The 16,248-nt window shown below is 49.9% G+C and overlaps 1 protein-coding gene across 9 annotated transcripts in view; it reads right to left on the reverse strand.

Annotated features, from left to right (window-relative positions):
• The window catches only part of nrf1 (nuclear respiratory factor 1), a 76,427-nt gene that overhangs the window by 36,841 nt on the left and 23,338 nt on the right, over window positions 1-16,248 (reverse strand). For 8 of the 9 annotated variants that reach the window (XM_086010654.1, XM_086010655.1, XM_086010656.1 and 5 more), the window contains 4 exons: window positions 14,215-14,373; window positions 11,444-11,629; window positions 9,233-9,334; window positions 3,155-3,312 (listed from right to left, as the gene is read on the reverse strand). In XM_086010654.1, the coding sequence (XP_085866780.1) occupies window positions 3,155-3,312; window positions 9,233-9,334; window positions 11,444-11,629; window positions 14,215-14,373 (605 nt within the window). The remainder of the gene's footprint in view (window positions 1-3,154; window positions 3,313-9,232; window positions 9,335-11,443; window positions 11,630-14,214; window positions 14,374-16,248) is intronic. The other variant, XM_086010653.1, reaches the window with a different exon arrangement.

Below are 16,248 nucleotides of genomic sequence, written 5' to 3' on the forward strand. Positions count from 1 at the left end.
TTTTCCAACGAGTATGTGGCCTCCTTAGTCTTCCTACCAAAATGTACCACATCACATATATTGAAGTTCATTTGCCAATTACACGCCCATTCTGCAAGTTTATTAATGTCTCTCTGTACTTTGTTGCAGTCCTCCTCTGTATTAACTAACCCCTCCCCGATTTGATGTCATCCGCAAATTTCTAAATTGTACTTCCGATTCCAGAGTCCAAATCGTTTACGTAAATGGTGAACAATAGTTGTCCTAGCACCGATCCTTGTGGAACACCATTTGCCAATCTAATGCCTTTTGGGTGGGGTGGGGGTGAGTAGAGAACTGGCAGAAAAAAAAAGAAAAGAAAAAGCGGGAGAGTTTTTTTTTGACAAGACACAACTTGGTCTTCCATCTTTAGAATTCAGGAATATCTCCACCACCCGCCCCCCCCTCCCCCCACAAAGTGTTCAAAGAGGGTCCCACCACTGCACTCTCTCAGCAGGTCAGGGCTGTCTTAATGACAATTGGGACATTTCTACTCGCAGCGAGAACATTCATTTTCTTGTCCAATTTTTGACTCCGATGCCCTTGACTCATCCCATCCCGACATTAACATGGCAATTGGTGCTTGGATGCAGAAGACAACAGAGAATGAGAAAAGGCCATTCCGCACATTAAGCTCACTTCTTTCAACCACCGTGTACAATCCACCTGTCCATGGACACTACCCAAACTGTTTAATTCCCTTGGGCGGGGAAGAAATATGCTCTGATCACCAAAGGTAATCGAGCAAAGTTGCAGCACATTCGTCCAGCCGAACATCTCCACTATTTAACCTCCACGGGTAACATCTCCCCAGCAGCACAAGAACCCATTTGTCCAGTTTTGAGCATCTCAGTTTCTATCTTTGCCTATAACTTAAAAACGGAGACATCCCACTCGCTTCTTTGGGTTTAGAATCAACAATCAGAGAAGGGCCCACTGTAGACTTTGTACACCCGATCACAAAGATAGAGGTTAAGAATCCACAGTGTGCTGATGCACCCTCCTCCCCCGCACCCCCCATCCGCTCTGCTTTACTCATGCCTCAGTTACCAGTTCCTGAAAACACACACTCAGCTGGTGTTGTTTCAAGTAATGAGCTTTGAACAACACAAGTCGCATGAATAACATGTTGTGGCCCCTCCACAAACAACTGGCTCACCAGCAGTTCACAGGTTTAAAACTCTGCTTTATGATCAAATTGCAACAGAAACATATGCAGGGCCCCCCCCGATGGATGCCAGGCTCCCCCGCCCCCCCCCCCAATGGATCAATGAACTTATCCAATGAGCAGTGCAGTCGCGTAGACCCCGGAGGTCTAAGATTCAACCCGTGGTGCGTGCGGAGTTAGGTAACACAGTCAGGCAGCAGTAAGAGGTACAGTTAAAAGAAAGAACTTGCAGTCAACGCTCCCTATAAGCCGCGCACCTCTCTCGACGGTCCCTCACAGCCCGGGACTGGCTTTTTGCAATGTTAAAGTTCGCGCGTGCACGAAACTGTGAATGGGCCGTGCACGAAACTGTGAATGGGCCGTGCACCCAAAAAAAATGACGGGGAACATTGCTTGCAGGATGTCCCAAAGTGCTTTACAGCCAACAGAGTACTTTTGAAGTGTAGTCACTGTTGTAATGTAGTAAATGAGGCAGTCAATTTGTAAGTTTCAAATAGTGCCCTGGGGTCTTTTACGTCCACCTGAGAGAGCAGACAGGGCCTCGGATTAACGTCTCACCCGAAAGACGGCACTTCCAACAGTGCAGCACTCCCTCAGCACTGCACTGGAGTGTCGGCCTGGATTATGTGCTCTGAATTGGGACTTGATCCTACGATCTTTTGACTCCGAGGCGAAGGAAGTGCCATCAATGAACCACGGCTGAGGAACAGAACACAGATCATGGTACCTCACCCATGATTCTTACCTAGCATCCCAACTGGAACAGACACAAGGAGGGATGTCAGATGATCGAATTTGGTTGTGACCCTCCCACCCTCCTCTGCAGTCACTGTGGAGGCTCACACATGGAAGACCGCCTACTTGGTTGAGGTACCAGAGAGTACCCCATGGATCCTCAGCCTAGCAAGGGCTCAATACCTTCTGGGTGGAGAAAATTGGGAAGGCAAGAAAAAACAGTAACTTATGCCAGAGGGGTTCCAAAGCACTGTGCTGGGACCCATGGTGACCAATCACATACCCAGATTGTGAGTCACAAACAGAAAATGGTGGAAACACACAGCAGGTCAGTCAGTATCTCTAAAGGGAACAGACTAGTTAACGTTTCAGGCATTCATCATCAGAACTGATCCTGCCCACGCCCACGCACAGTCCAGTGTGGGGGTGGGAGTTGCTCGAAAAGGATCAAGAGCCCTCGCTGATTTTTCTCTTCTCCAGCTCAAGGCCGAAAGCCAACTCCAGGTCCCTCACCATCGCTCTGCTTCCCCAAGATGAGATCAACTAACTCAGGGGTCAAACCTTCAACCTTCCTGGCCCAAGCTACTCTGAATAAACTCGTCGAGTGATTGCTCTCAGCCCACAAATGAGTTTGTAAGCTTGTCTCTCCCCCAGTCACCACCCCGCCAGTTATTTTCTCCCCTCCGTTAGGCTCAATTATCCTCCCTGTAACACCACCTGACATACCCCAGCCATGGGGTCGGATTGGGAAGCTGACTGTTTCTCAGGCCTTGGCCAAAACTGCTTAGTAGACTGTGAGAGCGTCTGAGGGGGAATGCTCACTCGCCTTGCGATTTCTATCCCTGCCACCCCCCCTTAAAATTTGCTCACCAGCCCCATCAACCCCCCCAGGTCAGCAGAGACCAGCGACTCCGTGTGCGGAACTGAACGACCTGGCACCGTGTGTGTCAAAGAAAGAGAACAGTGGAACAGAATGATCTACATCTGGCTAATCGAAAACATTAAAACAGCGAAACACGAACGAGCGGCATCAATAAAAGGACTGCTTTCATCTGTGAGCTCCAAAAATGAGTTCTTTTTTAAAAAAAACAATAATGAACTTGAAAATTAAATTTAGACCCAGGGTCCACCTATGGTGGGCAGGAGAGGTCGAGGATATTTCCACGTTTTTAACGAGAGTCAGATGGGAAGTTCATGCAGCATTCCTCCAGAGCACCGCTGGCCGACACCCACCTGTTCAGTGCCATGGTAACGGTGGCCCCTTGCTGCATCTCCTGGGACGCGGCCACTGCGACCTCTGCCAGAGAGGCCACGGCCTGGGTGGCTTCGGAGGCCTGGGTCGTCTGGATCGCCATTTCCCCACCTTGCAACGTGGCCCAGTTCTGTTCGACCTGTGTGAAGAAAGTGCAGGCGTTACTGAGAAGGAAAATCAGTGGGGGGGGGGGGGGGATATGCACGTATTGCTCAGGACTTTAATTATTTTTTGTACTTTTTTATTAAAAAAGAAAAATTCTAATCTCCTGCTCCAACAAAGTCACAGCCAGTCGGGGGAAGGGCTTATCCCCCCCATGCGTCAAGCAGATCCATACCAGCTTTCAGACCGGTCAAGCCCCAGTTAAAATGAACATGGTAGCTCGAGGATACAGACACCTCCTCCATCAATATCACAGCCGAGTGACTTTGGAGGGAAATGACAGGCTGGAAAATTGACTTTTTTTTTTAAGATCAGGAAGACTGTTAAACAAAAATAAAAACTCGACCCTAGACTTCCCTTCCTCTAAGTTAATCTAATGCCAATTTCTATTGAGCTTTCAAAGGTTAAACATTACCAGAAGATATTTCTGGGCTCCCCTGGTGAGTCAGCTGGTTACAGCAGACATAGTAGGACCGTGAAGATCAGCAAGGTCCCACGGTTCATCCATGGTCTATGCCGAATCATCCGCTCACAGCTGCGATGCTACAATTGGCTTCAGCAATTGGATTGATTTGGGGGGGGGGGGGGGGAGCCAGGATTTCCACCTCCGATCACTGTCCAATGAATCCTGCCGGCTCGAGAAAATTGGGCCCAACAGTGGTGACATTCATGCCAACTTGCCGACTCTCAGTGCCTGGGTTCACGCATGAATGCTGACCATTTGGCCGATATACCGAGGGATGTGGAACGGCTCCCCATCGAGGACCCAACACCACCAGGAGAGGTGAAGACTGGCGCAAAAAAGGCGGGAAAAATGAACAATAAAGCTTTTCTGTTATTTAAGGAGATTGTAACAGTTGCTCAGGAGATTGTTGTACAGGTTACCTCAGAATACAGTAAAAATAAACAGCCCAACTCTAAGAAATAGCCTCTTCTCAACTTAAATACCGCGCATATTCACTCAGAATTTGCAAGGACTCGTGCAACCAACTGGGCTTCGCATGGCTGAATTCACAAGGCTCAATCTGTTAGTCACACGTATAACCATCACCCTATCAAACAGCGTTCAACTTGCATTTATTAATAACACCAATTGCACCATTAACAGAGTAAAAGATCCCAAGGCACATCACAAGTACAATTAACAAAATTTACTACCGAGCCACAGAGAGATATTAGGACTGGTGGCCAAAAGCTTGGTCAAAGAGGTAGGTTTTAAGGAGAAGGGGGAAGAGGTAGAGATTTAGGGAGGGAATTCCAGAGCTTAGGACTTAGGCAGCTGAAGGCACGGCCACCACTGGTGGAGCACTAAAATTCAGGAATGCGCAAGAGGCCAGAACTGGAGGAGTGCAGAGATCTCGGATGGTTGCAGGGCTGGAGGAGGTTACAAAGATAAGGGTAGGCGAGGCCATGGAGGGATTTGAAAACAAGGATGAGAATTTTTAAATTGAGCCGTTGGCAGACCGGGAGCTAATGTAGGTCAGCGAGCACAGGGTGATGGGTGAACGAGACTTGGTGCGAGTCAGGATACGGGCAGCAGAAACCAAACAAGGAAATAAAGTTTCAAAATTTATTTTAAGTGCCTATACAAAACTGCCCAAACCTATTTCTTACAGTCCTGCCTCCCAGTGTGCATTTTCCACAGGCAGGGGCTGGGTAATGCATCACAAGATTCAGCACAGCGCCACGAGTGTGAGCAGCCCCAATTTCTCTGACCCGAATCTTGCTCCTATACAGGGGAAGATTCGATTAGCGCCTCTCTCACTCTCCTGGATAGGGTAGAAGAAAAGCTCGTTGTCTTTGATAGGCCTCAAAGGTCGCTTTCTCTCTGTTGCATCCTTTCTTGTCTCCATTTCTCTGAATTATCCGTGCTCCAAACATGCATGCTACTGGTATCCTCCTGCGTTGTAGCCAAGACTTACTGTATTGCCTCACAGCTGCAGAACTCCTTACTTTAATCAGTCTTCTTTTCACCTACTATCTGCAGGCTTCACCCAACCACTTCCTACCGCCTGGTGTCAGCATCACTTGTTGATTTACCTTGCCGGCTCTTCCACCTTTTCAATCTCAGTGCAAACGAGTGGGCGTGGTGTGAGCGTGAGTGGGTGTGGTGTGAGCGTGAGTGGGTGTGGGTGTGGTGTGAGCGTGAGTGAGTGTGGTGTGAGCGTGAGTGGTGGGAGCGTGAGTGGGTGTGGTGTGAGCGTGAGTGGGCACGGTGTGAGCGTGAGTGGGGGTGGTGTGAGCGTGAGTGGGCACGGTGTGAGCGTGAGTGGGCACGGTGTGAGCGTGAGTGGGGGTGGTGTGAGCGTGAGTGGGGGTGGTGTGAGCGTGAGCGGGTGTGGTGTGACCGTGAGTGGGCGCGGTGTGAGCGTGAGCGGGGGTGGTGTGAGCGTGAGTGGGGGTGGTGTGAGCGTGAGTGGGCGTGGTGTGAGCGTGAGTGGGCGCGGTGTGAGCGTGAGCGGGGGTGGTGTGAGCGTGAGTGGGCGCGGTGTGAGCGTGAGTGGGCGCGGTGTGAGCGTGAGCGTGAGTGGGGGTGGTGTGAGCGGGGGTGGTGTGAGCGTGAGCGGGTGTGGTGTGAGCGTGAGCGGGTGTGGTGTGACCGTGAGTGGGCGCGGTGTGAGCGTGAGCGGGGGTGGTGTGAGCGTGAGTGGGCGCGGTGTGAGCGTGAGCGGGGGTGGTGTGAGCGTGAGTGGGGGTGGTGTGAGCGGGGGTGGTGTGAGCGGGAGCGGGTGTGGTGTGAGCGTGAGCGGGGGTGGTGTGAGCGTGAGCGGGGGTGGTGTGAGCGTGAGCGGGGGTGGTGTCAGCGGGGGTGGTGTCAGCGTGAGTGGGGGTGGTGGGAGTGTGAGCGGGGGTGGTGTGAGCGTGAGCGGGGGCGGTGTGAGCGTGAGCGGGGGTGGTGTGAGCGTGAGCGGGGGTGGTGGGAGCGTGAGCGGGCGTGGTGTGAGCGGGCGCGGTGTGAGCGTGAGTGGGGGTGGTGGGAGCGTGAGTGGGCGTGGCGTGAGCGTGAGTGGTGTGAGCGTGAGCGGGGGTGGTGTGAGCGTGAGCGGGGGTGGTGTGAGCGTGAGTGGTGGGAGCGTGAGCGGGGGTGGTGGGAGCGTGAGCGGGCGTGGTGTGAGCGTGAGTGGGCGCGGTGTGAGCGTGAGCGGGGCGCGGTGTGAGCGTGAGCGGGGGTGGTGGGAGCGTGAGCGGGGCGTGGTGTGAGCAGGCGCGGTGGGAGCGTGAGTGGGGGTGGTGTGAGCGTGAGTGGGGGTGGTGTGAGCGTGAGTGGGCGTGGTGTGAGCGTGAGTGGGCGTGGTGTGAGCGTGGTGTGAGCGGGCGTGGTGTGAGCGTGAGTGGGCGTGGTGTGAGCGTGAGTGTGCAAGAGTTGAAAACTGTTGTGCCAAGGGCTAGATCACTCCACAGTATTCACCAGGTTGGGGTTCCACTGCTCTAATAAGGCTTGTGAAAGCTGGTGTAGCAATGAGCGATATCACTGACTGCAAAAATGATTTCTTACTAAATTTCCATAAAGGGTGATGTGAAGTAGAAGATAGCAACATGGAGCACCCAATACAAGACAGAGCAATACACGGATCACCCAATACAGACAGAGAGACACACGGACCGCCCAATAGAAAGAGAGACACACGGACCGCCCAATAGACAGAGAGACACACGGACCGCCCAATAGACAGAGACACACGGACCGCCCAATAGACAGAGAGACACACGGACCGCCCAATAGACAGAGAGACACACGGACTGCCCAATAGACAGAGACACACACGGACCGCCCAATAGACAGAGAGACACGGACCGCCCAATAGAAAGAGAGACACACGGACCGCCCAATAGACAGAGACACACGGACCGCCCAATAGACAGAGAGACACACGGACCGCCCAATAGACAGAGAGACACACGGACCGCCCAATAGACAGAGAGACACACGGACCGCCCAATAGACAGAGAGACACACGGACTGCCCAATAGACAGAGACACACAGACCGCCCAATAGACAGAGAGACACACGGACCGCCCAATAGACAGAGACACACGGACCGCCCAATAGACAGAGAGACACACGGACCGCCCAATAGACAGAGACACACGGACCGCCCAATAGACACACACGGACCGCCCAATAGACAGAGACACACGGACCGCCCAATAGACAGAGAGACACACGGACCGCCCAATAGACAGAGACACACGGACCGCCCAATAGACAGAGAGACACACGGACCGCCCAATAGACAGAGACACACGGACCGCCCAATAGACAGAGAGACACACGGACCGCCCAATAGACAGAGAGACACACGGACCGCCCAATAGACAGAGAGACACACGGACCGCCCAATAGACAGAGACACACGGACCGCCCAATAGACAGAGAGACACACGGACCGCCCAATAGACAGAGAGACACACGGACCGCCCAATAGACAGAGAGACACACGGACCGCCCAATAGACAGAGACACACGGACCGCCCAATAGACAGAGAGACACACGGACCGCCCAATAGACAGAGAGACACACGGACCGCCCAATAGACAGAGAGACACACGGACCGCCCAATACAGACAGAGAGACACACGGACCGCCCAATAGACAGAGACACACGGACTGCCCAATAGAGAGACACACGGACCGCCCAATAGACAGAGAGACACACGGACCGCCCAATATAAGCATCAAGTGATGCAGACCGTCCAATAAGTGAACCGTCCAATACACAGATCAAGTCATATACAGACGGAGTGATGCAGACAGCACGACAGGGAAACAATGCAACGAGTCTTTACAGACAACACCAATGAAACAAGATGCGATTAACCCATTATCGACTACCACACATTGATCAAGAATAAGATTCTTGGGAAAATAAACTTTTAAATGTACAGATCAAGAAAACTGGTGTAATATTGGTACATTTTAATCTATTCTGATACTCTTAAAAATTATTTTTTAAAGAATGTGGGCTTTTCCTATAAAAAGATATTTTAACCTATTGTTTCCTCTCCGTGCTGAGCGACTCGGAGCTGTGGAGGAGCAAAGGGATTTAGGTGTCCATGTACATTAATCACTAACAGCTAGTGCTCAGGTACAAAAAGTGATCAAAAGGCTAATGGGATGTTGACCTTTATCTCAAGGGAGCTGGAATACAAAGGGGAGGAAGGGATGCTTCAGTTGTACAGAGCCTTGGTCCGACCCTATCTATGTTCAGTTTGGGCATCACAACTCAGGAAAGATACATTGGTCTTGGAGTGGGTGCAGTGCAGATTCACTACAATGATACCAGGGCTCAAAGGGTTAAATTATGAAGCTAGGTTGCATAAACTTGGTTTATATTCCCTTGAGTTTAGAAGGTCGAGAGATGATCTAATCGAGGCATTTAAAATGGTAGAGAGATTCGATAGGGTAGATACTGAGAAACTATTTTCTCTGGTGGGGGAATCCAGAACAAGAGGGCATAATCTTAAAAATTGAGAGATAGGCCATCCAGGAGCAAAATCAGGAAGAATTTTTTCCACAAAAGAGATCGTGGAAATCGATCTCCCAAAAGGCTGTGAGATCTATTGTTTCGTTAGGTAAAGGTATTAAGGGGTATGGATCAAAGGCAGGTAAATGGAGTTGAGATAGAGATCAGCCATGATCTCACTGGATGGCGGAACAGGCTCAAGGGGCTGAATGGCCTTCTCCTCTTCCTATGCACCCGCCCCCCCCCCGCCACCCTTCCCGCTCTACAACCCCTCCCTTCAGCCAGGTGGACTGGGTCATCCAGACCATGGATGTCTCCATTGCTACCTAACGTGGTGACTGGATGCCAGTGGTGGGTCGTGCTCAGTGGGGGTTGGGATAGAACTCCAGCCCCACCCTCCCGTGAGTGCGTTCGCGATTGCTGCCCTCACCTCTCCATCCTGCACAGTGGAGTAATTCACCTGAGCAACAGTTACTGTTCCCGGGAGTTCAGAGGCATCTGCCAGAGTTGCAACTGTTGCGCCCGTGCCAACCTGCAAACAAGGGCAGACAAGAAAGAACAGCGCTTTAATCTGCAGCAGGGTGCCTACATTTCCCACCCCCTCCGGCCCAAAGATTGTCCTCTGTTTCAAATCACGATAAATCAGCGTCGCAGCTCTGCCCGATGCGTTAGAGAATGCTCTGGTGCGAAGCTACGCAGATCAGGAGGGTCTTAGTTCCCATCTCCGGCCTGAGCTGGGGTGGGGGTGGGGTTAGTGGCCCTTTAATTAGCTTCAGTGTCTCTGCTTGGGGGAGGGGGGGGCGTAAATAAAAAATCAGCCCTAGTCCCAGCTCATGATCAATTTCTACCAAACCCTCCCTGCCCCCCCCCACAGGAAAGGAGTGCGAGTGGATGCCAGGCAAGGGCAAGATCAGGGTCGAATGTGATGCCGTCTATAAAAAAAAAAGACTTGCATTTCTGTAGTGCCTTTCACTGCCTCGGGACATCCCAAAGCGCTTTACAGCCAATGAAGTACTTTTTGAAGTGCAGTCACTGTTATAACGTAAGAAACGGCACCCAATTTGCAAGCTCCCACAAACAGCAAGGAATAAATGACCAGCCCATCCCTTTTAGATGTGGGTTGACAGATAAATATTGGCCAAGATACCGAGAGAACTCTTCTTCAAATTATGCGGTAGAATCTTTTCCGTTGCTTGACAGGGCAGTGCTCCCTCAGTACTGCAATGAAACGGCAGCCTGGATTACGTGCTCAAATCTCTGGAGTGGGGTTTGAACCCACAACCTTCTGACTCAGAGGCAAGAGTGCTGCCCACTGAGCCACGACTGACACACGATGGTCAAATAATGCATGTCGACACTCGGGGAATGGGACACACACACGAGGAATGGCTACTTGGGGAAGGTAAATCTGCACCCCAAAAATCAGTGCCATCAGGAGAACTGGGCAGAAAAGTAATAAGCAAAACAATGTTGGCGTGTTTAAGCAAAAGATTTTCCCTGGAAATACCAGTCGCACACTTACAGCTGGCTCAAAGCAAACCACAACCACAAGGGATGATTCAGAGTGCATCAACTGCCGACACAAACCTGCAACCCTCAATTGCTGCTCCAACATAAATCATACACATTAGCCAACCATCGTTGGCTAAAGTACAAGTGGATTTTGAGATACAACAAGGGGCATTAATACAGCACCTTTAACGAAGTAAAACGCCCCAAGGCACGTCACAGGAACATTATCAGATAAAAATTGACACCGAGCCAAAGAAGGAGATACTAGGACAGGTGATTAAAAGCTTAGTCAAAAAGGTAGCTTTAAGGAGCTTCCTTAAGAAGGAGAGAGAGGCGTAAGGGTGTTGAGAGGGAATTTCAGATCTTAGGGCTTACACGGCTGAAGGCCCGGCCGCCAATGGTGGGGTGAAGGTAGTGGGGATGCACAAGAGGGCAGAGTTGGAGGAGCGCAGAGTTCTCGTAGAGTTGTGGGGCTGGAGGAAGTTACAGAGATAGGTAGGGGTGAGGCCACAGAGGAATGAGGCCACACAAGGATGAGAATTTTAAAACTGAGGCATTGCCGGACCGGGAGCCAATGTAGGTCAGTGAGCACAGGGTGATGGGTGAACGGGACTTGGTGCGAGTTAGGGTATGGGCAGCCGAGTTTTGGAAGAGCTCAAGTTGCTGAAGGATGGAAGATGGGATGCCTGCGACGAGAGCAATGGAATAACCAAGTCTGGAGGTAACAAAAACATGGATGAAGGTTTCAGCAGCAGGTGGGCTGAGGCAAGGGCGGAGACGGGCGATATTACAGAGGTGGAAGTAGGTGGTCTTTGTGATGGAGAGGATATGGGGTCGGAAGCTCAGCTCAGGGTCAAATAGGATGATGAGGCTGCGAACAGTCTGGTTCAGCCTGAGACAGCGGCCAGGGAGAGGGGACAGTACCCGAGGAGAGGGAACCGTTTACAATATCAGCTAACAAGGAGGTCAGGAAGTTGGATGGTCAGCAATTTAGTGGGAATAGCATTTGAGAGAGTAGCAGGTGGGACTCATAGACAAGATGAGCTCAGAGAAAGCATGAGGGGAGTTAATGAGAGAAACTAGAGAAAGATGCGATCCTGTATGTAGAAACAGAAAACTCTAAACTCACCTGTATAAGAGAGACTGTGCCATCAGGATTACTGATTGTCTGTACCACTGTCTGAGAGGGGACGAGATGGGCGATGTGTGTCTGCGGCTGTGTCTGCTGATCTTCAAAAGCATACAGCAGATCCTCTCTGCCATGCTGCTTGTAACAATTCTTAACAATTGTCCTCAGTGCCTGTGTCCAGGAAACCTATGGGGGAAAATTCAACCTTTAAACATGGGCATGTAAAATATCGCATCACAAATTTGCTGCGTTTGTCCTTCCGCACATGCCAAAAGGCATTAGCCCTTGGCTAGGGTACAGTACCACAGCTTCCAGATACCCTCTTTGCAGCAGGAGTCACTGCAGATTTGAAGGGGAGGGGGACAGTACCTGAGGAGAGTACCCAGGAGCAGACTGATTTACATAGAATTTACAGCACTGACAGGCCATTCGGCCCAACTGGTCTATGCCGGATTTATGTTCCTCCCACCCCTCTACATCGAATCCCATCAGCGTAACCATCGATTCCTTTCTCCCTCATGTTTTTATCTAGATTCCCCTTAAATGTATTGCTGCTGTTTGCATCAACTACTTCTTGTAGCAGCAAGTTCCACATTCTCATGTGTAATTGGCAAATGAACCTCAATATAGGTAAGTGCAAGGTAATATATTTTAGTAGGAAGAATAAGGAAGTCATATACTCCTTGAAAAATCAGTGTCTAAATGGGGTAGAGGAACAGAGGGATCTGGGGGTACAGACACACAGATCACTAAAAGTAGTGACGCAGGTTAATAAGGCCATAAAAAAAAGCAAACAAAGCACCGGGGTTTATTTCTGGAGGGACAGAATTGAAAAGCAGAGAAGTTATGTTAAACTTGTATAGAATCTTGGTTAGACCACTCTTGGAGTACTTTGACCAGTTTTGGTCTTCATCATATTATAAAAAGGATATAGAGGCACTGGAGAAGGTGCAATTTTTTTTACTAGAATGATACCAGAACTGAGAGGTTATACCTATCAGGAAAGATTGAACAGGCTGGGGCTCTTTTCTCTAGGAATAGAGAAGATTGAGGGGTCACCCGATAGAGGTCTTCAAGATTATGAAAGGTGTTTGACAGGGTAGACGTAGAGAAGATGTTTCCTCTTGCCGGTGAGACCAGAACTAGGGGCCATTAATATAAGATAGGCACTAATAAATCTAATAGGGAATTTAGGAGAAACTTCTTCACCCAGAGAGTGGTTAGAGTGTGGAACTCGCTACCACTGAGAGTAGTTGAAGCGGATAGCATAGATTCATTCAAGGGGAAGCAAGGAATAGGAGGATATGTTGATGGGGCTAGATGAAGAGGGGTGGAGGAGGCTCATGAACCCGTTGGGCCGAATGGCTTGTTTTTATGCTGTAAATACTTTCTCTCTCTGGATAAAGAGGTTTCTCCTGACTTCCCTATTGGATTGATTAGTGACGGTTCTATTTAATGACTCCCCTCCCCACTAACCCGTGGGCGTAGAGCCTAACTGCACTGTCCCCCACCCCACCGTCCTGGCTGAGATCAACTCATTCGTCACCGATTAGGAATTAAACTGGGGACATTCCACGTCTGTTTGGCTCTGCTACTCGCGAGATAAACTCGCTCAGTCAGCCGAGAGGCCCCAGCTAAGATTCTTCGCCATTTTCCAGATGGATTTTTTTTCTTCCTTCAATAAAGTATAATAATGCAGAATTAAAATCAAACCCAACAGTCTCTCCATAAGCAGGAGTAACAGGCGCCGAGAACCAGAGCTGAATTAAGAATTCTTGGGGGACCCTGGGCACCAAAAACATCTGGGGCCCCATCGCACCCCAATCCATTAAAACCTACTCCAACTGAGCATCCGCAGTATTTTGCTTTTGTATTGCTGTCCAACTGAGAAGGCTAGGTGACTGCAGTCCGCCACGGAGACTCCCAGACGGATTCTTGTTCCAATGGGATAAGGGGCAGGAAGGCCGAGTTCCTCCGGGTCTGTCAGGGAGGCTGCATATTGGACAGGGCTCCCCACCCCAGGTGGAGGCCCTATATTTGGCTGAAGCCCGTGAGCAGAGGCCCTGTTATGCCCGTGCATTAATGCGCCCATGCTGAGAACAACCAAAAAGGGACACTCCGCGTAAGTGTGCCCGGAACTTGGCACCAACAACCGATTGTGGCGGGTGGCACTGGCTCAATAGTGATCTTACAGTTCACATTCCCAATCTGAGCGGTGTCATGGTGGGCGTGGGGGTTGTTTGATGGGTGGGTGGGAGTTATTGCGAATCCCCATCCTCATTATTCTTAGGGAATTCAGAGCATGAGCACAGAGAATGACAAAGGGTTATTCAGTCCACTGAACTCTCGTCTCCCACAATGTGGAGTCTACATTATCTGCCTTGGATTCTACCCATTAAAACTCCTGTGGCAAAGTTCTGCAAACAACACTCCCCGACTCCCCCGTAAGAAAGCAAAATTCTAGAATATCGTAATTATTTTGTAGTTTTAGGGCAGAACTGCAATAGAATTAAGAGCCTTGCGTAAAATATTTTCATGGAGCTGTCACTACTCCTCGTTACCAAATGTTCGCTCCTGAAAAGGTGGCGGATGGGCTGCAATGATTCACAACCGAACGGAAAAACAACAGCAAAAAAGTTGGCGATTGCAGAGATGTAAATTTTTGCTGTTCATCGCCCCCCCCCCGCCCCTGCAGTCTGCTATTCAGTTCAGAAATCCCCACTGTCTAATATAACTGGGTCCCTTCAGTGTGCCTGCAGAGACCCGCTTACCCGCTGTTTCTGTTCCTCCGAGCGCACATCGCTGCGAACGTTGGCCCACGGAATGTCCTCGGGCCACCACACGGGCCGGCAGCTCTCCTTACCCCAGCCAGGCTTCCCTCGCCCTGTCGAGTACTTCAGCATCTCCGGAATAAAAGCACGGAGCTGGGCCTGGAGGAGGCAAAGACAGAGAGGAACGGTAACCTGGCCAGTCAAATATTCGTGTGGAATGGGCTACCCAGGGTTACCGGGGGTGGGAGGTGGAGCGGAGAACTTTGGCAAATTGAAGAGCTAGTCGGATAATGTTTTGATGGAAGAGATTGAGGTGTACAAGAGATGGCGTTCAGTGGGGGATTTTTATTTAACTTTGGGACCAGCGAGACATACCCAGAGTTCTTCTGGTCCTGTACATTCTTGTGCACTTCACGGTTTCTGAAATACGGCCAATTATGGGATGGAGACACCCACTCCAGCTCGTGAAATTCTTGTGTTTTGACTCCATTTTGCGGGGAAACTGTACTTTATTTGACGAGCTAGATGATGATGTCAAAAGCCCTGATATTGAAGGTTGAGCGATATATGGAAGTCATGCGACTCTTTACTACATTTTATTATCTTGGAATTTTTTTGTGCATCAGTGATGGATGTTAGTGTTGGGAATCAGAACACTTCCCAATTTTAGACAGATGTAAAACCTTTTATGGAAGACAATAGTTTAGCTCATGTTAATTTGAATGCAATCTTCTCATCTAAAAAGCAGGCGTTTAAACAAACTGTGCCCCATCGATTGATTGATGTAGATTAATTACATTCAGACTGGATTAAAGCACCAACTGAATTAGATTTAGATCCAGATAGATTAATTGGCCAAGCATTTGGTTGCCATTCCTGCTAAGAACAACAACAACTTGTATTTATATAGCATCTTTAACATAGTAAAACATCCCAAGGCGCTTCACAGAAGTAGTATAGGACAAAAATAATTTGACACCGAGCCACATAAGGAGAAATTAGGGCAGATGACCAAAAGCTTAGTCAAAGAGGTAGATTTTAAAGGAGCATCTTAAAGGAGGAAAAAGAGGTAGAGAGGCGGAGAGGTTTAAGGAGGGAATTCCAGAGCTTAGGGCCTAGGCAACAGAAGGCATGGTCACCAATGGTTGAGCGATTATAATCAGGGATGCTCAAGAGAGAAGAATTAGAGGAGTGCAGATATCTCGGGCTGGAGGAGATTACGGAGATAGGGAGGGGTGAGGCCACGGAGGGATTTGAAAACAAATTAGAGAATTTTGAAATTGAGGCATTACTTCACCGGGAGCCAGTGTAGATCAGCGAGCACGGGGTGATGGGTGTACGGGACTTGGTGCAAGTTAGGACACGAGCAGCCGAGTTTTGGGTGACCTCTAGTTTACGGAGGGTGGAATGTGGAGGCCAGCCAGGAGTGCACTGGAATAGTCAAGTCCAGAGGTAACAAATGCCTGGATGAGGAACTAAAACCTCATGCCCTCTATCACTGCGCTGCCATTATTTCCATCAGCTTTCCTTCTTTCCACCCGCCCTTCAATTTTCTTCCCTTTTGTCCCCTTCTCTGTTGCAATTGCTGAATCTCGCTGGGATATGCTAGCAGAGAAGGACAACTGCCAGAGCGGGGTGTGGGGGTGGAAAGGAGAAAAAAAAAGTGGCCCTCGGTTGTGTCAGCTTAAATGATCTCAGTTGGCAGCGGGCGTGCTACAGTTCAGCATCTGGTATCTTTCCCAAACGTTCGTTCTTCACAGGTGAGCCTAGAGGGTGAGTGTAGGCAGGATACCAGGCTTGGAGGGGGGGGTGCAAAAAAAAAGTGTCACAATTAAACATGACCCTGCCCTCAGCCAACATCCACACTTCTAGCTGGGGGGTCAATGGACAGTGAATGGAAGCAGGTTCCTTCCTAACTCAACAAATCCTACCTCCGCCCGAAATGAGATCATCGAACTCAGCATAACTGCGGATTCAATCTGGGGCTTTCCAGGTTTGCTATCAATGGAACTGCAAAGGGTTTAGTTCTACTGG

This window comes from Somniosus microcephalus, chromosome 17 (assembly GCF_052327205.1).
Source record: "Somniosus microcephalus isolate GS21.2 chromosome 17, FLI_Smic_1.0, whole genome shotgun sequence".
Classification (NCBI taxonomy): domain Eukaryota; kingdom Metazoa; phylum Chordata; class Chondrichthyes; order Squaliformes; family Somniosidae; genus Somniosus; species Somniosus microcephalus.